This window comes from Dermacentor variabilis, unplaced genomic scaffold (assembly GCF_050947875.1).
Source record: "Dermacentor variabilis isolate Ectoservices unplaced genomic scaffold, ASM5094787v1 scaffold_12, whole genome shotgun sequence".
Classification (NCBI taxonomy): domain Eukaryota; kingdom Metazoa; phylum Arthropoda; class Arachnida; order Ixodida; family Ixodidae; genus Dermacentor; species Dermacentor variabilis.
The window spans coordinates 1,982,501-2,008,300 of record NW_027460280.1 but is presented as its reverse complement, the minus strand read 5'-3'; the positions used below and the strand labels follow the sequence as shown (position 1 = coordinate 2,008,300).

The 25,800-nt window shown below is 47.3% G+C and overlaps 1 protein-coding gene across 22 annotated transcripts in view; it reads right to left on the bottom strand.

Annotated features, from left to right (window-relative positions):
• The window catches only part of LOC142566355 (peptide transporter family 1-like), a 732,761-nt gene that overhangs the window by 21,394 nt on the left and 685,567 nt on the right, over positions 1-25,800 (bottom strand). For all 22 annotated transcript variants that reach the window (XM_075677280.1, XM_075677294.1, XM_075677282.1 and 19 more), the window contains 2 exons: positions 11,051-11,159; positions 10,859-10,993 (listed from right to left, as the gene is read on the bottom strand). In XM_075677280.1, the coding sequence (XP_075533395.1) occupies positions 10,859-10,993; positions 11,051-11,159 (244 nt within the window). The remainder of the gene's footprint in view (positions 1-10,858; positions 10,994-11,050; positions 11,160-25,800) is intronic.

Sequence of the window (25,800 nt, the reverse complement as noted above, 5' to 3'; positions counted from 1 at the left end):
AACCATGGCCAATCCCCGCTTCGTGGGTACGTGCCATAATTTTGAAGGAAGAAGAAGAAGCACAGTCGTCGAAGCAAGCACTTTATAGATATTCGGAAATTTATGCTCCATATCAATTTAAAATAATCCAACCATGTCTTGACCAATCCCCCATCGTGGGTAGAAGCCACACATGAGTAGGCAACAACAACACGCGTCGCTCCGCCGTTCACTGCGCCACTGTTCGGGACTCGAGCTTTGGCGTCAAGGAAGAACCTCTCGTGCGCCCTGGTCCCGGAGCTCATCCGCGTTTGTTGACAAGAAGCCGGCGCTTACTTTTCTTAATTTTCTAGTTTTTTTTCTGATCCCTTTGATTGAAAGGGATTGTTATTGATAAGGTGATGTCTGGCTCATCTCCAGGCGAGCGGGCTACCCTCTCGTCTGCTGAGTCGACCGTAAATATGATCGCTTTGGCGCAAACAAGCTGGCTATGATTCAGGTGTTGTGTGATTGAAGCTGTTTTGTATGTTGCGCATTCGCCTGCGTGTATATGTTGCATGCTGTACAATAGACAATAAACAGTCGAAAGTTGGCGCTCCCCTTGTTGCCTTCCGCCCTTCTTTGTTTGCGCCAAAGCAAAAATAGTTATGGCATACTCAGAAATATGAACAGACTGGCCCATCAACATGTACTTCTCGATTACCTCTGCTCTGCTTCCATTCCCCCACAGGATCTACCAGTGGAATTGTTTCTTCGCAGTGGAACCAGTGGCGTTTTGATGGCTTTGGTACGTACCAATGGAGGAGTTATTTGTATGAAGAACCCCAAGGCTATTCAGTCAGGACTTCGTACAATCTCGTCGCACTTCCAGCAAATAACCGACGCCCGACAATTTGGACGTGGGGGGATCCTCTGTTGCTCACCAGACCAGGCCTGTACAGAGCATCTGCTGAAATGCACTAACTTTTCCATGCAGCCGGTGAGCCCCTTCATCCCTTCTCACCTAGCTGGCTGCAAAGAACTAGTCGTCAGTGTGCACATAAGCTTTAGTCCATCAGAAATCCTAGATACATTTTCTGCAGCAGGTGTACTTTCTGTGTACCGCTGTATAAGGCTTGTAGACAATAAGAGAGCCCTTACAGAAACAATCATAACAGCATCTGCAGGGCCGGTTCGCCCATCAAAAATTAGGGCATGGCCATTAATCTACAGAGTTGAACCCTTAGCTCCAAGACCACTACAATGCCTCGAGTGCTGGCGGTAAGGACGCAACACTAATGGCTTTCGATCAAGTGATCGATGCCGTCTATGCGAGAAAGGCCATAATGACAACGATAGCACATGAGAGACTCAGTCTTTTTGTCAGCTTCAGTCAGTTTGCGCACTGAACATCATGCGGACGACTACTCCAAGTGCATTGCAAGATCGAAAGCGATCCTGGTAATCGAAATAATTGAGAGAAGGCGGTGCTCTCGTCGAGAATCTCTTGCCGAAGTCCAGAGCAGGACCCAGGGTCATGCTGGTGTAACAGCCTGTCAGTCACTCGCCATGAGCTTATGAATCTCCCAGACAAATGCAAGAGTGATAGAAAAAGCCATCGAAAAATCATCCTAAAAGCTTCTACTAAACCTATTTGACTCTTTGGATAGAGTAATATCCATGCAATTGTCTGGTACGTATCAGATAATAGCAAACAGCGTACAGAATTCCGCTGCCTAATTTACAAAGTCATATGAGCGTAAGACAGATCTCCCCTCTTACAGCAGGCATAAGTGACCATAACGCTGTTTTGTGCAAACTGAAATTGGAATACATTAAAGTCGCTAATAGCGCAGGTAGACGGATATACAGCTATCGAAAGGCACAAGTCGATGAAATCTCGTTGGCACTCGACTCGTATTACGACGTATTTGAAACATTGTCAGAGTCGCTTAACGTAGACGAATTGTGGTGTTTACTTAAGAAGAAGATCTTCGAGTTGCGTGACCAATTCGTCCCGTCATGGGTAATGACGGCAAGGCGGGCTAGAAGTAAGCCGTGGTTCACGAGGGAAGTTCGTAGGGCACTGGGGAAAAAATAAAGTATACAAGGCGTACAGGAAGAAGCCGACACCCCAGAAAAAGCAACAATTGCAACAAGCTTCAAATGAGGCGAATTCCGCAATATCACACGCGAAAGGGATTTTTTATGCTTCTTTTCATTCTAAGTTAAAAAGTAACCCTAGAGAATTCTGGCAGTTTATCAAGAAGAATAGAAAAGACGAAATGTCAATTCCTGTGCTCGAACACAATGGGTCTCTTGTGCATGATAGTCTAGATAAGGCAGAATGTTTTAGCTCGTTCTTCGGTTCTGTTTTTTCTGCGCGCGCAACTAATACTGATTCAATGTTTCGCTACGGGCTTATCGGAGGGGAACCAATGAATGACATCGTATTCGACAGGAGAGGTATTGAACTACAACTTGAGCGTCTAAGTACCACTAGTGCCAGCGGTCCCGATGGCTTGCCGAACTATCTGCTTTCCGCTTGTGCAGGCCCGTTGTCTAAATACTTTTATGTGCTCTTTGCCAAGTCTTTGACATGCGGAATGTTGCCTACAGACTGGAAAATTGCCAATGTTGTTCCTATTCCGAAGTCAGGACCTCGAAAATCTGTGTTTAATTATCGACCGGTGTCCTTGACTAGCGTACCTTGCAAGATCTTTGAGAATGTACTTTTTAGCAATATCATGACTCACTTAAATTTGTTTTCCTTGTTGATCTCTCAGCAACGCGCATTTCGAAGTGGTTTTTATTGTATTACTCAGCTTACAGAATTAACGCACGACCTAGCATCCACTCTTGACAAAGGGGGCTGTGAAAATAGCATCTTTTTAGATTTCAGGAAGGCTTTCGACCAAGTGCCCCATTCTTTACTGCTTGAAAAATTGTCGTGGTACAACATAAATAAAACGGTTGTTGAATGGATAAAAGAATACTTAAATTGTAGGACACAGCGCGTAGTCGTTGGTGGTAGGCTGTCGCATGGTGTTGATGTGTCATCGGGGGTGCCTCAAGGTTGAGTTTTGGGTCCGCTATTGTTTTTGTTATACATGAATGACATTACCGTTGTCATATCGTTTTTCATCCGATTGTTTGCGGACGACTGCGTTTTGTATCGCGTTATGAAAGGTCCAGATGATTATAATGAACTACAGAAGGATTTAGACAAGGTTGCAGAGTGGTGTGATAAATGGGGCATGAGTATAAATCTTGATAAAACTGTGCAGATGTGCTTTACGAGACAAAGGTCACCAAATGTATATACATATTGCATTACCGGGACAAATCTTGCATCCGTGTGTGAATATAAATACCTTGGGGTGTACTTGACCCCTCAACTATGCTGGCACCGTCATGTTAACTATATAATTGCTAAGGCGTATAGAGTTCTTGCTATGCTACGTAGAAATGCGAAGTGCTTTCCATTAGAAACAAGGAACCGGCTTTACAAGACTAACATAAGACCAATACTGGAATATGCTTGTACTATCTGGGACCGTGGACTGCGACAGACATAAAGAAACTAGAAAGAGTACAAAGCTTAGCAGCCCGTTTCGTGGTTCAAAATTATACTCGGTATTTTAGCGCAACCCAAACAAAGGAAACATTAGGCTGGAATACACTTCAAAATCGTAGAAAAACATTCAGATTAAAATTTTTGCACAATATATATCATTCTAAAAGCGGCCTCAATCGTGATAGCTACATTAGGCCACCGGAGTACACTTCTGGCAGGCGCGATCACCCACTTAAAGAGTATAGATGTAGAAGGGAGCTTTTTAAGATGTCATTTTTTCCTAAGACCGTCAGTGGAGTGGAACAGGTTGCCCAGCGATGTTGTATCGCTATCTTCAAATGATGCCTTTGCTTCAGCCGTATGGCTTGCATTTTTTTTCCCTGTACGTTGTGTTTGCGTCAACAGAACCGCCTTGTTTCACTTCGCACATGTACGGTTATGCTCTGCTTCTTTGTTTCTTCTTTTTGTTGTGACGGCGATTTGCCCTGATCTGTATATTTTTTTTTCATGTATTCTATATTAACTGCTGTTTGTCAATGATATATGTACTTCTCTCCCCCCCCCCTGTAATGTCAAACTGGCGCTGTGGGTACTGTGATAAATAAATAAATAAATAAATAAAAATAAATAAATATCACAACCTTCGACTCCACATCAGGTTGATCATGAATGCCATTCTGATTCAGACTCTCTAGGCAATCGAGATGCGGATATGGACACTCGTGGTCTTAAACGCACACGATCACCTAACAACAAACTGCCTAATTCGTATAACTCTAAAACAAAAAAGTGTGCGAAAGAATCACTTACGCGGACTGACTTTCTGAAAGACGGTATTCTGGACAAAGCCGTTGCGGCTGCTTGTCCACCGTCAACATAGGGTGCCTAAGGATACTCTAGTGCAACAGCTGATCAATACTTTTTGCAGCTACACAAATATTATATTTAATCTCCCAAAAATGACCAGACGTTACACTATTACAAGAATCTCGTTTGGTCACTGATCCAGAATTTTATTTAAACAACTACAAGTGTTTTCGATTGGAGAGACCTTCGCTAGGTGACAGCTTAGCTTTTTTCATTTGGTCTAAATTTTGTCCTAAAGCAAGAATTTCACATCATACCCTATCATTCGAATGTTAAATCTTAATATTATAAATAACTATTCAGCGTTGCGCCCCGCTCTATATAGTTAACTCCTACTTTCCCGCTGGGTTGCAAGACATACGCTCACTCGGTGTCGCAGTGTCCTATTGCAAAAAGAACATATTGTTTGCGGGTGACTTCACTCACATCATGTGTCATGGGGCTTCCACACTGAGTCATCTATAAAACGTGTATGGGGATTGGACTAATGTTAGCAATTCTACACGTTAAAATACAAAAGCTGCCCCTTTCGTGCGTTCGCAGTCGCCATCTGTCCTAGATTTGAGATTTACTGCTTCAGGCGTTTCCATCCCTTCTTGAGCTGTGGTCGATGCCACGACTAGTAGTGACTACCGCCAGATTGTCATTGGTGTTAACAACCCCTTGACCTCTTTAAATAAGCATGCGCAGACTTTAGTGGACTATTCAAAATTCAAAAATTATTTACACTCAACTTTTTATTCTATTTCAGATATGGAAAGAGAGGTTAAAGCGATGAACCTTTGTGCAATACTGAAAGGTACCCTCATAAAAACTGAGTTTGCCGTATCATCAACAAAAGGGAGTACGATTGTCCATGGTAGAACAGTGATTGTGCACGCAATTATAGGTGCCGAAAAGCTGCATGGAAGAAAGTTATGTTTAATCAGTGCACTACTAATCAGAGTAATTATAACTATGCTGCTGGTATGTTTAAAAGAACACTTTCATTAGCGAAGGATAATTATGATCAATAACGCTATAGTTTTTTATCCAAAGTGGTCATAAAAACACTGTTTAGGTTACTTCGCTCTCGCAAGCCCGTTCCAGTTCCCATAAATACTGACTCAGTTGTTCTGTCGTCAAAATAATTGTTAGGATCATTGGAGTTCAGAGCAGCGCTTTGCAAGTCAGCTGCAGGTGCACTTCGTAGGTGCTCTGTTAGGCGAGTTCACAGAGGTGGAAGGGCTTCGGCACGTTGTTCTGCTGCTTCCTGGCACAGCTCCGGGTCCAGATGGCATCAGGCATGTTGCAAATATTGTTTGACCTCTCCCTGTAACACCTCTCCAATACAGTTAATTGGTCCCTCATCAATGCATGGATGCCTCCAGGCTGGAAACTCGTGAAAATAATTCCCCTGTTTAAAAAGCTAGGAGCGGGAATGAATATGGATAATATAAGGCCAATCGCACTAACCTTAAATGTCATGAAATTAATACAAAGGGAATTGCCCATCCGTATCATGAAATTTTTAACGGATAATACATTATTGAGCCCATGTTAGATTTGATGTAGACCCGGATGCTCGACATCGGGCGCCGTTTTATATTTAGACGCATTAATTACCTTGCTCGACACAGGCGCCGGTATACAGCTCTACTGACTCTTGATTTAGCTAAGGAGTGCCACAGTGTAGACGTACTCCTAAGCATTTTAATAGCAAGAGGAGTTTCCCATGGAACTTTCCTATCTCCTACTTTGTTTAACGCTTTATTAAGCTCGATTCCATGGTGCGATAGCGAACAAGTATATGTCTGCGCAGACTATACATCATTCTTTGCATCTGCGAGTGATATTCACTCATTACAAAGAACACTGCAGTCATACTTAGGAACGCTTCAAGCTTGGTTTGCAGGTATTCGAATGTCGGTTAATGTTAACAAAAGTTCCTGGATTGTATTTCCCTTGAAGGTACCGGTTAATATCTCTCTACACTACCGTCACCAAATAATTGCGCAAGTTGACTTTATCAAATATATAGGTGTAATATACGACGCAATTATGAGCGGGCGAAACAACATTGATCATGTTAAATCTAGGGCAGCACGCGCTGTTGCCATGATAAGCAAACTTGGCTGACACCACTCTCGGCCACGCAGGCAAACTCTAATGATGATTTATCGCATGTACGTTCGACGGATATTGGAATTTGGGTGCGCACTATTCTCTAGTGGGCCAGCGTACAATATTAACTCCTTGCTTGTTCTGAAGTGGGAGGCTCTTCAGAATTGTCTTGGTTTACCAAAATATGTTTCTAACGAAGTTTTATATCAAGAAGCACGACCGCCTACTCTTCCTTCCCGATTCCGCATTCTAACGGTAAAAAACATCTTAAAAATATATTAATCTTCTTTTAGACGATTACAATTTGTAATTATTAGTGAAATTAGAATATCTTTAAATGAGCACTGATTCCGCTACATAGACCACAGGTTTTGTTGGTGCAAGCTGTACTAGATCCACTAAACGATAATGTGCGCGAGATTATTTGCCCATGCAAGCTTTTGCCTAATATAAATATTGAATTTGGTGGTATATTTCGATAAATGCCAAACTCATGCCCACTACATATTTAAAAAAATAAAATTTTGGGTTTTACGTGCCAAAACCACTTTCTGATTATGAGGCACGCCGTAGTGGAGGGCTCCTGAAATTTTGACCACCTGGGGTTCTTTAACGTGCACCTAAATCTAAGTACACGGGTGTTTTCGCATTTCGCGCCCATCCAAATGCGGCCTCCGTGGCCGGGATTCAATCCCTCGATCTTGTGTTCAGCAGCCCAACGCCATAGCCACTGAGCAACCACGGCGGGTACTACATATTTTGATGGCATGCTGCAAGATCATATAATGCAATTGGGAATAGATTATGTGATCGGGACCAATGCCTCAATGAGTGGGGAGAAAACGGGTGTGGGTATTTTCTCCGAGTCGCTGCCCTGGCCATATGCGTTACGCCGTCCCGATTTCATATTTCTGCCTGGACAATCAGACGTTATCGCAGTTCTTGGAAAATTTCCTTCCAATGATTCAACTGCGGTTATAGTGACTGATTCAATGTCAGTATGCAGATCACTCACTTCATTTTAAGACACTACTGTAGCCAATACATTTAAATCGTCAATCCCTCCAAGTTTAAGCCCGGTGCCGTTGGTATGGGTTCGAGGCGATCGTGGGATATTCTTAAATGAAATGGCAGCCAGACTGGTGCGGATACCTCTTGATGAATCAGCTATGTCCGTTATGCCTACTTGGGCTTATGTCACGGCGACTACGCTTAGAAAATTTTCTTTTTTTCCGAGATTCTACAAAACCTAAAATCCAAGTAATCATTCGACTTTTTCATCGGACAATAAATGGTGTCCCACACGTAAATGATAAATCTCCATAACAAGATTACGATGCAGCATCCCATCATTGAATTTTTGCCTACACAGGTCCTGTTTGGCACCGTCGCTTCTGTGTCCTGCCTGCCAGGAACCCGAAAACATTGAGCAATTTCTACTAGCATGCCGTCGGTTTATAATCAGAGGAAGAAATTAGAATTTTCATTCCGCAAATTGGGTATTTCTTTAACAACCTAAAATATCCTCTTTCGGGCCTTATTCATGGGGCTTTAGCCGCAGAAACCTTCGCGTGGCCATTTCCGACTACTCCTGAGACACAAGGAGGATACCTCATTAATTTTCGGAACAAATAATTGGATAGCTCATTAAATGGCTGATTGCATATTGGAAATTATCCTAACGCAAAACAACACAAAATAAATTTGCTGTTTACAGATAATTACAAATATTTTCTGTATCTGCCTAGTAAATCTTTTTCCTAATTCTCATGACTTCAGCCTGATGTACTTTTCTGTATGGGCCTTTCTCTCTAGCCGCCGGCTTCTCGACCCGTAGCGGGTAAAGCAAGCAAACCGATCTCTAGCTGCAGCGGTGTAACACGCGTGATCAAAACCAATGCACGCCCATGGTTCACGTACGACGAGAGCTCTACGTACAAATTCCAAACGAAGCCACAGGTGGCTTGGGGCGAAGCTCACTTCCAGCTTTCTGCCTGGCGTTCCCCCCTATTGCTGAAACATTTGTGCAAAATTATCTTTCTCTTCATTGATTATGCTTATTCTCAATGTGTTTTGCACATTCAGATAGCAAATGAAGATTTCTCCAGGTGTGTATATGTGTCTTCACTAAGGGTTAAATAGACTAGGCAGCGATGACGTAGAAGCGTGCATAAATTCTGCTCACAAGACGGAAATGCTTTTAAACGTATGCAGAACGACGACATCATACACTTCGCCGTAACTAGCATTAGCAATTCTAAGTTTTTTTATTGGTTTGCCTAAAAGTACGATTAACGTAGTGTCCCGAAGAAGCGTCAAGGAACAACTGCTTTGCGCGACAAAGCAAATGGCAGGAAAAGGGTCAAACGCGCTTCTTTGGGAAAGAAAACCGTGGAAAACATATCAAGAGTGGTCAGCGGAGCTAACTCTACGGAGATGCGCTTTTCTCAATTCGTTAGTCACCGATTGTGCTAATTTGTGCAATGCAGTTTCAACTTGGACGTCCTGGTAATGGAAAAACACTCAACCAGTTACTTGGTGGAGTGAATTGCAGCGTTTTGCGATACACGATGTGTGAGCCATATTTCTCCTCAGGCGCGTTGCGCTGTTCAGCACGAGGTCGCAGGATCAGATTTTTTTCTAGCGCAGCCAAATACATTGCGTGCAATAAGCCCAGGTGGTCGAAATTGACAACGTGCCTTACAACGTGCGTTGTAAGGCACGCTGTAACACAAGTTACAACGTGCCTTATAATCATATCCCGGTTGTGGCACGTAGGACTACAGAATTTATATTGATCGAAATTGTAGAAAAAACATTTTGCGCTTATCGTTCTTGCTCAAATTGTAGCATTGCCATTTATTGGGCGTGTTGGTAAATTGAAAGCATATTTAGCGCCAGCAAACAAGGACGGAAGGGAGACGACAACACAATGCGCTAACTTCAACAACTTAATTTTCAGGAAATACACCTATATAACCCATGCACAGCGGCGCCACCTTATCCAAATCTTACCCATCCAAAAAAGCCGTTTCCTTATCTAACAGGTCGATTGAAGGGGCACTAACACACGTGTCTCTATTCCGCCACATAGCCTGAGCTTCAATGATCTCTCGCACGTCTTTATCTTTGTGCTTCGCAAGAACCCGGCAGGATTCATACACCGGCGCACAGCCGCATTCTTGACAGTGGGTTGACAGATGACCGTGTTGCTTATTTTTCACAGTTTGGCAATGTTCCCGTAATCGGTCATTAAGACATCTCCCTGTCTGTCCGATGTATTTTTTCTCATAGGACAGCGGAAGCTCATATACAACAGTCTCTACTCATCCCACTGGCGCTTTTCGATGATTCGTAGAGCATCCGGCAGCTGGCTTACGGTCGTCTCCCTTCCATCCTTGTTTGCTGGCGCTAAATATGCTTGCTCAAATTGCGCGGAAAGACTCATTTCTACGGACCGGATCATTTAACGCAACAGCTGGCGTTGTTACTTGTCTAGTATTATTATTACTCGCTACGGAGTGCACAGAAGAACGGAAATGCACAGTTTCAGAGTTGACAAATCACGCAAGTAACTGTAGTAACGGCTCTTTGCTGCGAAAGTTGACGAATCCTTTTTATGATTTTAAGCGACAAAAGAATGCCCCTGTACAGATGTTTAAAAAAAACAGGATTTGTCAAGGTTTGCAGCAAGGTCGCATTTTATAGTCCCGATGGTTCAGTGTAAGACATATTACAGTCAGTTGCTTGGTCTGTCAAGAAAAAAAAATCCGTCAGTTTGCCCCTCCCCCTCCCGACACACACAGAACCGTGTGTGTCTACCTGCCCTGTGTACTTGAAGCTCTGCCCGAACTTATGAATGACCAACAGGCCCAGCTTTCTACACATTTTTTCTTCCTCTGCGGCATGCTAAAGGCAATTTTGGCCACCTGGTGTTCTTTGATATTCACCCAATGCGCATCACACGGGCGTTCTCTTATTTCACCCCCATCGTAATGCGGCAGGCAGACACATCGTAAGAACCACACAGATACCTTGACGATACAAAGTGACATATCAGGGGAACTTAATATAGTTGAAGTGCACGGGAATACACCACTGATATTACGGCACATGAAAGCTCAGCAGGCTCCAAGTCATAATGTTGCGCTTCGCTTGAGCCTGATTCTTCGCTAACGAATGCGCTGTCACAGCGAGTCGCCCGCTGACTGTCCATTCACAAAACGAGGTTGACGGATTCTCTTTGCTTTTGTTGCCGCGTCGCATTGTCCAGAGATGTGGGAAATGTTTTGCCGTTGACCACGTGTAATGTATGGCAGAGTCGCATTGCACACGCGCTGCGGCGCGACTTACCTGAGAGTAGGAAAACTCAAGTCCGGTCACCGAGAACATGACCTCACCCGCCGTGATGAGCACGTACTGAGGAATCTGATAGAACATGGAGAGGCTGTTGGGACGCACAATCTCGTGCAGACTGCAGTTGGGCTCCTGCGGTTGGAAATGCAGATCTGAGACATTTATTGTTGCACGCCAGCAGGCACTTACCGCGCTCGCCCCATATGTGACAACCAGAGTGTAGTGACCACCATTTTTCACGACCACATCGCACGCAGCCAGTTCCCGGTCACCGGAGCCCAGCATCCGAGCTGTGTACCTGAGAGCAAGGTTTAAAGCGCGAGATACATGTACGATTTTGCGTGCTATCCATCGTACAAGCATTCTAATCAACAGCCGTACTTATTAAATTCTCAACAGGTTCCGACGCCTAGCAGCCAATTACAGCGCCACTATCGTGTACGTCATGGTCACGTAGCAGACAGGCCGGTGCGGGGCTGGCGAGCAAGTTGCCCGCCGCTCCGAGCATCCCGGTGCTTTTTACGGCAACGCTGTACATGTATTTGTTGAAGGATGGTGGACAGATTGCTCTAGAGAAACTAGCCACCCTGTATACGCAATGCCTCATGACCTCGAGCGAACCGGAATCTTGGAAGAACGCTAACATAATCCTAATCCATAAGAAAGGGGACGCCAAAGACTTGAAAAATTATAGACCGATCAGCTTACTGTCCGTTGCCTACAAACTATTTACTAAGGTAATCGCAAATAGAATCAGGAACACCTTAGACTTCTGTCAAGCAAAGGACCAGGCAGGATTCCGTAAAGGCTACTCAACAATAGATCATATTCACACTATCAATCAGGTGATAGAGAAATGTGCGGAATATAACCAACCCTTATATATAGCTTTCATTGATTATGAGAAAGCGTTTGATTCTGTCGAAACCTCAGTAGTCATAGAGGCATTACGGAACCAGGGTGTAGACGAGCCATAGGAAAAAATACTAAAAGATATCTATAGCGGCTCCACAGCCACCGTAGTCCTCCATAAAGCAAGCAACAAAATACCAATAAAGAAAGGCGTCAGGCAGGGAGATACGATCTCTCCAATGCTCTTCACAGCGTGTTTACAGGAAGTATCCAGAGACTTGGATTGGGAAGAATTGGGGATAAAAGTTAACGGAGAATACCTTAGTAACTTGCGATTCGCCGATGATATTGCCTTGCTTAGTGACTCAGGGGACCAATTGCAATGCATGCTCACTGACCTGGAGAGGCGAAGCAGAAGAGTGGGAATAAAAATTAATCTGCAGAAAAGTAAAGTAATGCTTAACAGGCTCGGAAGAGAACAGCAATTTAAAATAGGCAGCGAGGCACTGGAAGTCGTATGGGAATACATCTACTTAGGGCAGGTAGTGACGGCGCATCCGGATCATGAGACGGAAATTATCAGAAGAATAAGAGTGGGCTGGGGTGCGTTTGGCAAGCATTCTCAGAGCATGAACAGCAGGTTGCCATTATCCCTCAAGAGAAAAGTATGTAATAGCTGTGTCTTACCAGTACTCACCTACGGGCAGAAACCTGGAGGCTTACGAAAAGGGTTCTACTCAAATTGAGGACGACGCAACGAGCTATGGAAAGAATGATAGGTGTAACGTTAAGGGATAAGAAAAGAGCAGATTGGGTGAGGGAACAGACGCGAGTTAATGACATCTTAGTTGAAATCAAGAAAAAGAAATGGGCATGGGCAGGGCATGTAATGAGGAGGGAAGATAACCGATGGTCATTAAGGGTTACGGACTGGATCCCAAGAGAAGGAAAGCGTAGCAGAGGACGGCAGAAAGTTAGGTGGGTGGATGAAATTAAGAAGTTTGCAGGCATGGCATGGCCACAATTAGTACATGACCGGGGTTGTTGGAGAAGTATGGGAGAGGCCTTTGCCCTGCAGTGGGCGTAACCAGGCTGCTGCTGCTGCTGCTGCTGCTGCTGCTGATGATGATGATGATGATGATGATGATGATGATGATGATGATGAAGTTGCTGTGGCTTGTGTTGTGTGTGACTGCTTGAGGTTTTCAAGTGACCCCACAACGATTACTGCACTGCGGGACGTCGACCAATGCACGATCATCTTGGCTACGATGCAGCAGCGCGTTCTCTCGGAGTGCGGTGAAGTGCGCCTCTGTACTACGTTCCCGGATTCGTTAGTAAAAGGTGTCGTGCCGCGTTTTGCAACAATACATGGGTCTGTATACCCACCGGTGCCTCGTCATGTTCCCAGGCTAAACACTATGAGGAGCGACTAGTCGTACGTGGACATCCACTTATGTGCATGCGATGTTTCACGCTCGGCAATGGACAGCTCGGCACAGAGGGCCACATACATAGCTTTGCTGGACACGGACATTCAGAGAGTGGCATGGCATTGAAATTTCTTAATGCGGAGGCATCATATGTCCTATGAGGCAGAAAATCCGGCGTGATGGTAGTAGATGGTAGGAAAATATGGCCGACTCCAATAGGTGGGGGTGAGGAGCAAAAACGGGTAAAAAACGTTTCCACTAAATTTCAAGCATCGATCGCGATAGAAACTAGTAGACAGCCATAATAAGTGAGCACAGCAGTTTTATCGGTCGTATAAACATGTAAATGCTCGCTTAATAAATATATTAACAAGCACGGCTTCTGCCCGCACAGGCAAACAAGCACAAATCACACTCCATCACCGCGGGCCGCTGTCAAAACGCTGGCGTCAGGAAGCGGGGAAGCAGCGGCGAGCGAGGTGACCTTGGTGTTTTCTATTACTTCAACACAAACAGAGCGGGGATAACACAGCGCAGGCAAGGATATGAGCCGCCGGCACACCAAGACTCCACAAGCCCCCAAAGCAGATCGCTTTCAAGATTTAGACCACGCGACCACGCGCAGCTTCTGAAGTACAATGCCAGCCCCGTGGCTAAATTAAATAAATTAAATTATTGGCTTTCAAAATAAAGTTTGGTACGTTTGGGTCTCTCTTGGAGTACAGCCTGCGCCTCCAGGTTGCGAGACGAGCACGCCTCCCCTACGGCCCAGCGGCTCCACGGCCCTATGAGACTGCAGGTGCGCCTAGTGCCCGCGTCAATGCACACCTTATGTCGGAGCCAGCCATGTGGTTGTAACGTTAACGTGAAGAAAAGTAAATTATAGGCTTTGAATATAAAATTTGGTACGTTTGTGTCTGTGGGGTAGTAGAGCCCAGGCGTACGGGGTGCGATACGAGCAAGCTTCCCCGACGTCCCAGAGGCTCCACGGCCCTGGGAGAGTGCAAGGGCGCTTAGTGCCCGCGTCAATGCACACCTTATGCAGGAGCCAGCTATGTGGTTGTGACGTTAGTGCGAAGAAAAGTAAATTATAGGCTTTGAAAATAAAATTTGGCAGGTTTGTGTCTGTGGGGTAGCAGAGCCCAGGCGTCCGGGGTGCGATACGAGCAAGCTTCCCCGAGGTGCCAGAGGCTCCACGGCCCTGGGAGAGTGCAAGGGCGCTTAGTGCCCGCGTCAATGCACACCTTATGCAGGAGCAAGCTATGTGGTTGCGACGTTAGTGTGAAGAAAAGTAAATTATAGGCTTTGAATATAAAATTTGGTACGTTTGTGTCTGTGGGGTAATAGAGCCCAGGCGTCCGGGGTGCGATACGAGCAAGCTTCCCCGAGGTGCCAGTGGCTCCACGGCCCTGGGAGAGTGCAAGGGCGCTTAGTGCCCGCGTCAATGCACACCTTATGCAGGAGCCAGCTATGTGGTTGTGACGTTAGTGTGAAGAAAAGTAAATTATAGGCTTTGAAAATAAAATTTGGCAGGTTTGTGTCTGTGGGGTAGTAGAGCCCAGGCGTCCGGGGTGCGATACGAGCACGCTTCCCCGACGTCCCAGAGGCTCCACGGCCCTGGGAGACGGCAGGGGCGCCTACTGCCCGCGTCAATGCACACCTTATATCGAAGCCAGCGATGTTGTTTCGACGTTAGCGTGAAGAAAAGTGAATTATAGGCTTTGAAAATAAGGTTTGGTACGTTTGTGACTGTGTGGTAGTAGAGCCCTGGCCTCCGGGGTGCGAGACGATCACGTTTCCTGACGTCCCAGAGGCTCCACGGCCCTGGGAGACGGCAGGGGCGCCTACTGCCCGCGTCAATGCACACCTTATATCGAAGCCAGCGATGTTGTTCCGACGTTAGCGTGAAGAAAAGTGAATTATAGGCTTTGAAAATAAGGTTTGGTACGTTCGTGACTGTGTGGTAGTAGAGCCCTGGCCTCCGGGGTGCGAGACGATCACGTTTCCTGACGTCCCAGAGGCTCCACGGCCGTGGGAGACTGCAGGGGCGCCTACTGCCCGCGTCAATGTGCACCTTATGTCGGAGCCAGCGATGTTGTTCCGACGTTAGCGTGAAGAAAAGTGAATTATAGGCTTTGAAAATAAGGTTTGGTACGTTTGTGACTGTGTGGTAGTAGAGCCCTGGCCTCCGGGGTGCGAGACGATCACGTTTCCTGACGTCCCAGAGGCTCCACGGCCGTGGGAGACTGCAGGGGCGTCTACTGGCCGCGTCAATGCACACCTTATGTCGGAGCCAGCGATGTTGTTCCGACGTTAGCGTGACGAAAAGTGAATTATAGGCTTTGAAAATAAGGTTTGGTACGTTTGTGACTGTGTGGTAGTAGAGCCCAGGCGTCCGGGGTGCGATACGAGCACGCTTCCCCGACGTCCCAGAGGCTCCACGGCCGTGGGAGACTGCAGCGGCGCCTACTGCCCGCGTCAATGTGCACCTTATGTCGGAGCCAGCGATGTTGTTCCGACGTTAGCGTGAAGAAAAGTGAATTATAGGCTTTGAAAATAAGGTTTGGTACGTTTGTGACTGTGTGGTAGTAGAGCCCTGGCCTCCGGGGTGCGAGACGATCACGCTTCCCCGACGTCCCAGAGGCTCCACGGCCGTGGGAGACTGCAGGGGCGCCTACTGCCCGCGTCAATGTGCACCTTATGTCGGAGCCAGCGATGTTGTTCCGACGTTAGCGTGACGAAAAGTGAATTATAGGCTTTGAAAATAAGGTTTGGTACGTTTGTGACTGTGTGGTAGTAGAGCCCAGGCGTCCGGGGTGCGATACGAGCACGCTTCCCCGACGTCCCAGAGGCTCCACGGCCGTGGGAGACTGCAGGGGCGCCTACTGCCCGCGTCAATGTGCACCTTATGTCGGAGCCAGCGATGTTGTTCCGACGTTAGCGTGAAGAAAAGTGAATTATAGGCTTTGAAAATAAGGTTTGGTACGTTTGTGACTGTGTGGTAGTAGAGCCCTGGCCTCCGGGGTGCGAGACGATCACGTTTCCTGACGTCCCAGAGGCTCCACGGCCCTGGGAGACGGCAGGGGCGCCTACTGCCCGCGTCAATACACACCTTATATCGAAGCCAGCGATGTTGTTCCGACGTTAGCGTGAAGAAAAGTGAATTATAGGCTTTGAAAATAAGGTTTGGTACGTTTGTGACTGTGTGGTAGTAGAGCCCTGACCTCGGGTGTGCGAGACGAGCACGCTTCCCCGACGTCCCAGAGGCTCCACGGCCGTGGGAGACTGGAGGTCGCGTCCCTCCGGTCTGCAGGTCGCCTCCCTCCTCAGACCGCGTCCTTCCGACTACTCACCTGATTTTGGGCGGGTGCGAAGGGTTGGAAATCACATTTTGTTAAGTGCGGCGGCTTAGTCCTGGGGCCCGGGACGTTGGTACGTGGTTCTTGATTTTTTGGGGGTTGAGCTTGGTCCTTTCTTTTTTGGGACTTGTGCTTCTTGTTGCTGTTGTTCTTGCCATTGGTGTTGGCAGGAGAGAATCCCGGCTCCAGGGCTCGTCTGAACTCGCCAGTGCAGCCCGCTGGCCCGTGAGGTTGGCGCTACCACCTGGGGCGGCATTGATGTTCTTTGGTCCATTTTGAAACCGCATCATTCGCAGTAGTCATTGTGGGGGTGTGCCCGCCCTATGCCCCACAGTGATATAGCGGAAACAGGCAGGTGATGTCTTCTTGTCGAACAAAGACCCGTTCCGAGTTGCACATAATGGTTTTAAGTACTCTCTGTCTGGCAAAGGTGATGCACCGCGACATGGCTGTTGCCCAATTTTCTGGTCGAAATAATGTTCGGCTCCTTGCTTAGCTTGCACTGGATGCTTTTGGAAGTTTCCACGGGGGATATGGTAATGACCCCCTACGGTATTCTCCAGAAATTTTGGGATGGCCACGGAAGGGTAAGTGACGATCTCCTACCGTTAGTGTGACGTCCCGCAGTAGTCGTTCCGCAGCTGGCATAGATTTTAGAATACACAGGAGCACGTTTTGTTCGCTCACTGGCCACACAGCGAGACCATTGTTCTCCATGTCCTCAACATGTCGCCGCACAATTGCGCGAGCCTGGCCTGGTGCGAACATGTGTTGGATGTCCAGAGTTACACGTAGCTTGAGAACGACGATCAAGTCATCCTTTGCTACACGTAGCGTTTGGAGGGGAAGCCATCTTGGTTTCTGCATATCACTTTTCAAAGTCATACCCGCATCGCAACCATTGGTAACGAGCGTTATTCCGTCTACTGCTTGTTTCTGGGCGGTAGCTGTGACTTGGAGGACGTCGTGTTCTCGCGGCTGCACCATACGCGAACCATGCCGTCTAAGTAGTCCTCCGTTGGCATGGAGGAGAAATCCCTGGGTTGCAGGGTCTCCATATTGATGAATTGCAAGGAACCTGGGTCGTAACCAGTGACCATTTTCGTAGCCGCCATTGCCTAGGTCAGGGACTTGGCGCCGACCGAAGTCGACGGAGGACTCGTCGGGAGCAAGCCTAGCTGGGGTTAGGTTTAGCTCTGCGTCGAGCGGCGATTACTTCAATTCGAGATTACGGCACGGAAAATGGGCGCACCTTGAAATGAATGGCATCCACGATTCCTTCTGTAATACTGAACACGATATAGCCAGAATTTCAGGGGCCCAGGTTGAATCTCCGACGATTAAGAAGATCATCGACGTAGCCGATGCGGAGTGCGTCGGCTCCACTCAGCTGCCGCATCATCCCCTCGCAAGGCGAGCTGTCCCATGCTAAAATTAATTTTTGGTTGCATCATAACTGTTTGCAGCATTTATTTTGTATAGATTCTTCGGATGAGCCAGAATTACAACCCGCTATACGTAGAAAGGTCTGTAGGTTGCGAGCAAAAAAAGAAGCTCATCAAGAATTTACTAACTTTATCAAATCCGCAAGCATTTCTTATTGAAAGGTAGGATGAGGATACAAATCAGAAATGTGGAACAAGGTAATTATGACGCACGAAGCAGAGCATCACCAACTGTGGAGGGTCTTATATTTAGTTTGTAAAATATTACAGACGCTTTAATTTCGCAGCTTTCATTTTTTTTCTTTTGTCGTCACCGAAATGAAAGCAAGTCTCTTGCTGTTAAATAGCCTGTATGTTTACCGCCTGTTGTCCGCATACTACATATGTGCAAGAATGGCAGCAGGGAGGCAAAAGGATTTGCGCCTTCTCCCCAGCGAAGAGCCACATGCTTGATTGCCGAGAGTTCAATACAGCGAGAGCAACACCAACCGTAAACACAGCAAGGAAGAGAAAGGTAGCCACAGCGCAACAAGTATTTCTCTCACCTCCGATGAGGAATCTGTGTGTGTCTCACACGGCCAACGGATCAAATCAAATCGAGGTAACATGCAATTTCCATAGCATCGCGCATGGCCTCAGCGCATTAATTGGACATATGACGGCGCTTCGTGAAACTCATATACGTAAGGCATTCGTTTTCTGACATTAGCGGCGAGAACTTGGCGCCTTCTCGCGAGTGACGTCACGGCCGCCGAGCGCGCTCGTATGCGTGGGTGGCTCGAGCCGCACTTTTTGAAGGATATGTCGGCTTTGTTCCGCTGACATGCCTGAACCACAGTTGCTTCTTCAAAAGTGCCTCAGTCGAGAAAATTTGCGGTTTGGATATCGCAAGCTATGTAGCGTTGAGGGGGTCTACTAGTTTTGCAATGCATATATGCGCCGTGTCTGTCCATAAATTTTGCTTAAAGGAATCTCTGCAAATTCAACATTAGACTTTGTGTGCGATGCTTTCTAAACACTTATACTTAGCTATGAGAGACATTACATTTTACATGGAAGAAAAATCTTGGTATCTGGTGTCAACACGTTATCAGTGTTAGAAAGACACTACCCTACGAAGCTGTCACCACGATTCTTATTACTCTAGTGAGTTGTTCTTGTCAAATATGACCGCTTTATTAATGCAAAAAAGAAAGAGCCGCGCCTTTCGTATGAAAAAGTTTGCGGCTACTTTCACCGCTCTCTGAAACAGGCCTCCAGAAAACGAATTCCTCATGACTGCTAACAGACGGCGCGTCATGCAGAGTATTTACATAGTTAATTCCCAAATACCACAGTAGCAATCACCTGAAAGAAAATTTTATTGGTTAAGATGGAGAGCCATTAATTGGAAGTGATGAAATGTTTCATGGTAGCCCTCAGCAGCCTTTATCGGCAATATGGCACATCCCTCACGCAACGGTAGCAACCGAGTGTTGTTACGGCGAGGCACGCATTGTTCGCGAAAGCCATCACCTCACTACAGCCTCGAATTGAAGCCATGAAGCAGTTTTTTACAGCGCCAATTGCAATGCCTAAAGTGTACTCGAGGTTCTACAGCGCAGCTTAGGGTGCCTAGAAAATGAAAATTCAAGCACCTCCTGCCTGAACGTGCCTTGATCCAGCGTTGTTTAATTATACAAACGGATAACTATTCTTTTCAGCAGTTCATTAAAGGAAACCTTGCAAACTTTCTTAAGAAAGATACCACAAGCTTTACATATTTCACGTGATTTTTGACCCTCCACCGGGGAATTATGATCTCTTCAATATGTCCGATACTACTAATGAATGATGCTTCGGCTTCTTTCTGGTTCCTGCCATACGGTCCAAAAGGTATATTTCACTAAAAAATTTGAGCCGAGCAGCCTGTGTCAGTTTGACAACCAGATTCGTCATGTATATTCTTCAAGCAACAAACGCCAGTAAATTGCTCAAGCGAGTTGAACGTGTAGCACGGAAAAGGAAATATATATTGGTACATTCCTTTACGTATTCTGCAGACAGCTCTAAGCCTCAATTAGCTTTCCTTCAAGTTACCGCCATTTAAAGCAAACACGTGAAGAACCGCCTAATTTTGCGAAGCAGTTAAAGAAGCAAGTCGTGGTGGTAGAATCTAAACGTAGTGTTAATTAAGTCCTCGTGTTACTGCCGAGCATTTCTGTGAAGAAATGCAAAAATTCGATATTATACCATGAAGTACTCGTCGTGAGCAAACCTGTTTTAGCGGATTAAAATCAAGGCAACTGTTGTGGAAGCCATATATAGCCAGCGTTTGTGACACACTTGTTGCACCACGGCAAGTACGGTATCATAACTGGATTTTTGTATGCTATGCTTTCGCGGGTGCGGTTTCCCACTTGAAAAATTCGCAATGGGCTTGTCCGCGCTCCTTGGGCTGGCACTGTAGCGTTGCCTTTGAGAACTGTATTGTCGTCTGAGAAATAAGCTCGTTGAATCAGTGTTTGCGAACGAAGACGTCACAAAAATATCTTTGAGAGGACCGCGATAAGTATACTAGCAGAGGGAACGAGTGTAAAGGAACGCAAACAGTGCAGAAGGCGCCCGGACACCGCCCGAACTGCAGCAGACAGGCAGCGAGTCAGTGCCCTGACGTCACGCGAGCTGTGCTCGCAGCGCCCCTGTCAGGACTCACATAAGTTCTCCGTTTCTTGAGCACACAGGGACGAGCGTCAGCGTCGAAAACGTAGCATTGATAGATGGAAGGTACTGCGTAAGATAGCACAGCACAATTCTATCAACCGTACCGTAACACGTGTTAGCTGCTTGTTCCAGCCTACGAGCATGTTCATTAGCGTTGCATTCGAGGAGCCTGCAAACCCGCTCAGTAGCACCCGGCTAGGGGCAGCGTGCTAGCAACATCGAAGCTAACAAGGACTCTGGCCACACAAGCAGACATTTCGGGCTCAGATTATGTTCGTATGCAGCGAATCTTCTTGCGCAGACGACTGAGAGAACCACAGCAGTACCCATGGAAAGTTAAAACGCACGCTATTACTTTCCAGGAAGACGAAAACCACGGATGAGTATATGGTGTCTAATTAAATATGGCCGCAAGCATGGCACCTTACTTTCCGGAACACTGCCGCCTCCTACGACACGCTCTACACAGCAGTGGAATTCAAAGAGCGAACAGTGAGGGTGGTGGTGTTTCAGGTGAGGAGAAAGGATACTTCATTCTGCAGCCCATTTTGGAGAACGGCACAGCGTCGTAACACTGAGGGCACATGCCATACTATCTTTTAACAGCGGAGCTGTTTAAGCTTCAATTCTGCCGTGGAGCGTTACCAGAAAACTCAGCCCAGCTATGCCTCGCGTTGCCATGCTACCGCTTGCGAGAGCGCTGAGTCACGTAACCTCCACGCACTCCACGTGCGTCGGGCGGAGTCGTGGCGTCACAGGCGAGTAAAATGTCGGAATAGCTGGCGCGGCGACACACCTCTCGCCTCCTCTGGGAAAACCGAAGAAAGGGCGGACACCCAAAAGAAGCGGCTTCCCAGGAAGAGCACCTACTGCTAAGCGACAAGCGATGCGTCGCCGCCGGGCTGATCAAGAACACCGCGCCGAAGCTGCGGCTGAGAAGAGGCGACGCTGAGTCGAGGATCCCGAGTTTCAGCTCAGGGAACGCGAGAGCCGGCGCCTGAACGCTCGAAGTCGCCGAGAGAACGATCCCAGACTCCGAATGCTCGAAAATTTCCAACGTCAAGCCCGCCGATACAACAACTTAGCATAACTTCGCAAAAGCTAAAAATAACTTAGCCAAGCCTACCATAACCTGGCAAAACCTACAAACAACTTATACAAGCCACGTGATCACCAAGCTAGGTGATCACAGGCTCCGCTGTTGACTCCAGCCTTGATCCACTAGTGCAGGCTGCGCACGTTTTTTTTCCCTTGGTTTGTTATCAAGGAGAGCAAGAAAGGAAGAGGAATGCATCCCCCTCCACTCAAACGCTCGAAGCCAGAGCGCGCCATGGCGGGCATGCGATGGCAGCGCCGTGCGAGCTGTGAGCTGCCGCTGGGCGACCTGGGAACTTTCGACCACCCCTGTACATTCTAAAACGTTTACTGATGTATAAACAGATCATATATATATCATCATCATCATCATCAGCCTGGTTACGCCCACTGCAGGGCAAAGGCCTCTCCCATACTTCTCCAACAACCCCGGTCATGTACTAATTCTGGCCATGCCGTCCCTGCAAACTTCTTAATCTCATCCGCCCACCTGACTTTCTGCCGCCCCCTGCTACGCTTCCCTTCTCTTGGGATCCAGTCCGGAACCCTTAATGACCATCGGTTATGTTCCCTCCTCAGTACATGTCCTGCCCATGCCCATTTCTTTTTCTTGATTTCAACTAAGATGTCATTAACTCGCGTTTGTTCCCTCACCCAATCTGCTCTTTTCTTATCCCTTAACGTTACACCTATCATTCTTCTTTCCATAGCTCGTTGTGTCGTCCTCAATTTGAGCAGAACCCTTTTCGTAAGCCTCCAGGTTTCTGCCCCGTAGGTGAGTACTGGTAACACACAGCTATATATATATATATATATATATATATATATATATATATATATATATATATAATGTAACGGATACGAAAGGCGCGGACAAGAAGAGAGATGGGAAGACGAAGAGAACGAGGAGCTTGAGATGCCGGGCTGCGCTACGATCACGCTACGATTTTCGTCCATCTCCTGTAAATAAAACCATTTCTTCGCAACTCTTCGTAACAGTTGTGGTGGAGGTGCTGGGTAATCGACACCCGAAGACGGAGGCTGAACCACAAGTTCTTCGACGGAGCCGTCACCTTGCTGGACTCCCACCGAACCCACCGGAGCTGAATATGTCCCACGACGCAGACGAACAACGACCCATTCCAAGTGCTGCCCCGACAAGTTCTGTTCTGCAACTGAGAGATGCGCGTCCCTTTGCCGGAAGTTCAAACGAAGACGTCGAGGAATGGCTCATCCATTGTCACCGGGTGAGTGCCGCCAACAAGTGGAACAGCGCTTCTCAGCTTTCGAACGTCGTGTTCTTTCTAACGGATACTGCGTTGTTGTGGTTCGACAACCACGAGGAAACGTTCACAACATGAGGAAGATTTGTTTCGGAAATAAAAGAGCGATTCGGCGACTCCACGACGAAAAGGAAAAGGGCAGAACAGATGCTACTGCAACGTGCGCAAGTGCCAGGCGAAACCTGCACGACCTACATTGAGGCAGTGATAAAACTGTGTAGGATGGTGGGCTCTAGAATGTCCGAGGAAGACAAAGTCGGGCACATCCTAAATGGAATTGCCGAGGATGTTTACAATTTCCTCATCGCAAAAGACAACCTGGCTTCCGTCGCTGACCTCAATCGGCACTGTCGTACTTTCGAACAACTAAAGACGAGGCGCGTAACGGCGAAGTTTGGCAGGCTAGCCAATGTGACGACAGTTGCAAGCGTGGACAGCAACGAGCCCCTTAGTGAAGATTAGTGACGATTCTGTATCGAAGACATTGTGTCTCGCCGAAGAAGCCCGTCGAATAGCTCCTCTTCGTACTCTGGCCTCGCAAAGTCGCTCGAAAGAGCGATACGACGACCGTCACGTAATGTATCGTTGGAAAAAGGTGACTTGGTCCTTCTTTGGACACCGAACCGTTGGATAAGTTCACACTGATGCTAGTGGAATCGGGATAGCAGCGATGCTTGTACAACGTCACAGTGGCGCAGAACATGTTGTCGCATATGCCAGCCGCTGCCTGAGCAAATCTGAACGCAATTATACGGTTACGGAACAGGAATGCCTGGCAGCCGTTTTCGCAATACAAAAGTTTCGGTGTTATCTTTACGGTAGACCATATAAGATTATCACCGACCATCATTCTTTATGCTGGCTGGTCGGTTTGCGTGATCCCTCTGGTCGCCTCGCACGTTGGGCACTGCGCCTCCAGGAATACGACTTTGTGGTATCGTGCAAGAGTGGCCATCGTCACGCTGACGCAGACTGCCTCTCTCGGATTCCTCTTGCGACTACCGACTGCGATGCTGAGAATTTTGACGACTGTCTCGCTGGTGTTACTTCTACGTTCCCTGACGCGGCAGACTTTCAGCGAGAACAACGGAATGATGTTACCCTCGATCCGCTTTTTGTCGCCGCCCGTACTTCTAAAGGCAGTGTTCGCTTTACTGTCCGTTATAAATTGCTCTACAAAACTAATTACTCTGGGCATGGAGCACGTTTCCTGCTTGTTGTCCCCGAGAGTCTCCGCTCCGACTTTCTACACGCCATGCATGACGATGTGACATCCGGCCATTTCGGCTTCGTACGAACGCTGCACCGCACGCAGGAGCGCTTTTACTGGCACAAGATGTTACGAAACAACCAAGCGCTATGTCGCTAGTTAAGAAACGTGCCAACGCCACAAGCGACGGACCACCGCAGCCCCGGGTCCACTTCGGCCATTGACACCGCCCAGTACGCCGTTCGAGCAAGTAGGCGCTGACCTTTTGGGTCCATTCCCGTTATCTAACAACAAGAACCGTTGGATAATTGTCTGCGTAGACCATCTTACACGGTATGCAGAAACTGCAGCCATGCCGTCTTCCACAGCTGCTTGCGTGGCGGTCTTCCTGCTGCGTTCCGTGGTCCTTCGTCATGGCCCACCACGTGTCATCATCAGCGACCATGGTCGCCAGTTCACTGCTGATGCCACTGAAGAGTTACTTTGTTTGTGCACTTCACAGTTCCGTCATTCCACGCCGTATCATCCACAGACCAATGGCCTCGTTGAAAGGACGAACAGAACGCTGACCAACATGCTTGCCATGTACGTATCCTCCAATCATAAGAACTGGGATGACGTGCTTCCGTTCCTCACTTACGCATACAACGCGGCGAAACACGACCACGAACTATAGCCCATTTCATCTCCTGTATGCAAGGTTACCGCGAAGCCCTCTGGATACTTTCTTACCCTTCGTACTGCACAGTGACGATTCTGTATCGAAGACGTTGTATCTCGCCGAAGAAGCCCGTCGAATAGCTCGTATTCGTACTCTGGCCTCGCAAAGTCGCTCGAAGGAGCGATACGACGAGCGTCACGTACAAGTATCGTTGGAAAAAGGTGACTTGGTCCTTCTTTGGACACCGCAACGCAAGCGTGGATTGTGCCAAAAGTTCTTGTCACAATATTCAGGCCCATTTGTAGTTGTGGACCGCCTGAGCGAACTCACTTACGTCATAGCTCGCCTCCTGTGCAATGGTCGGCGATCAAGCAGAACTCAGCTGACTCATATTGCTCGCCTGAAGCCTTTCTACCCTGCTTGTTTATCCTGACTCGCCCCACGGTATTCGTCTGCTTGCGGGGAAAAGTAACGGATACGAAAGGCGCGAACCAGAAGAGAGAAGGGAAGACGAAGAGAACGAGGAGTTTGAGAGACCGGGCTGCGCTACGATCACGCTACGATATATATATATATATATATATATATATATATGTGTGTGTGTGTGTATATATATATACGAAGTTTTCTTATACAATTGTATACAATTGCTTTGATAAAGCCTTGTTTACTGCCGTGATTAATGTGGTGAATGAACTTCAGGTGAATTATTTCTTTACTATGCCTATGTGTTATAACCGCGCCATCGCGGTTAACATCAGTGCCAATCAGCAGGGCGGAGAGTGTGTTTATTGCGATATCAACGATATGCACACTCCATGCGCACTTTTTCCGTCGCCATCAGCGTCGTCGTGATGTCCGGTATAAAGTCCAAGGGCGATAACACCGTCGCCGTATG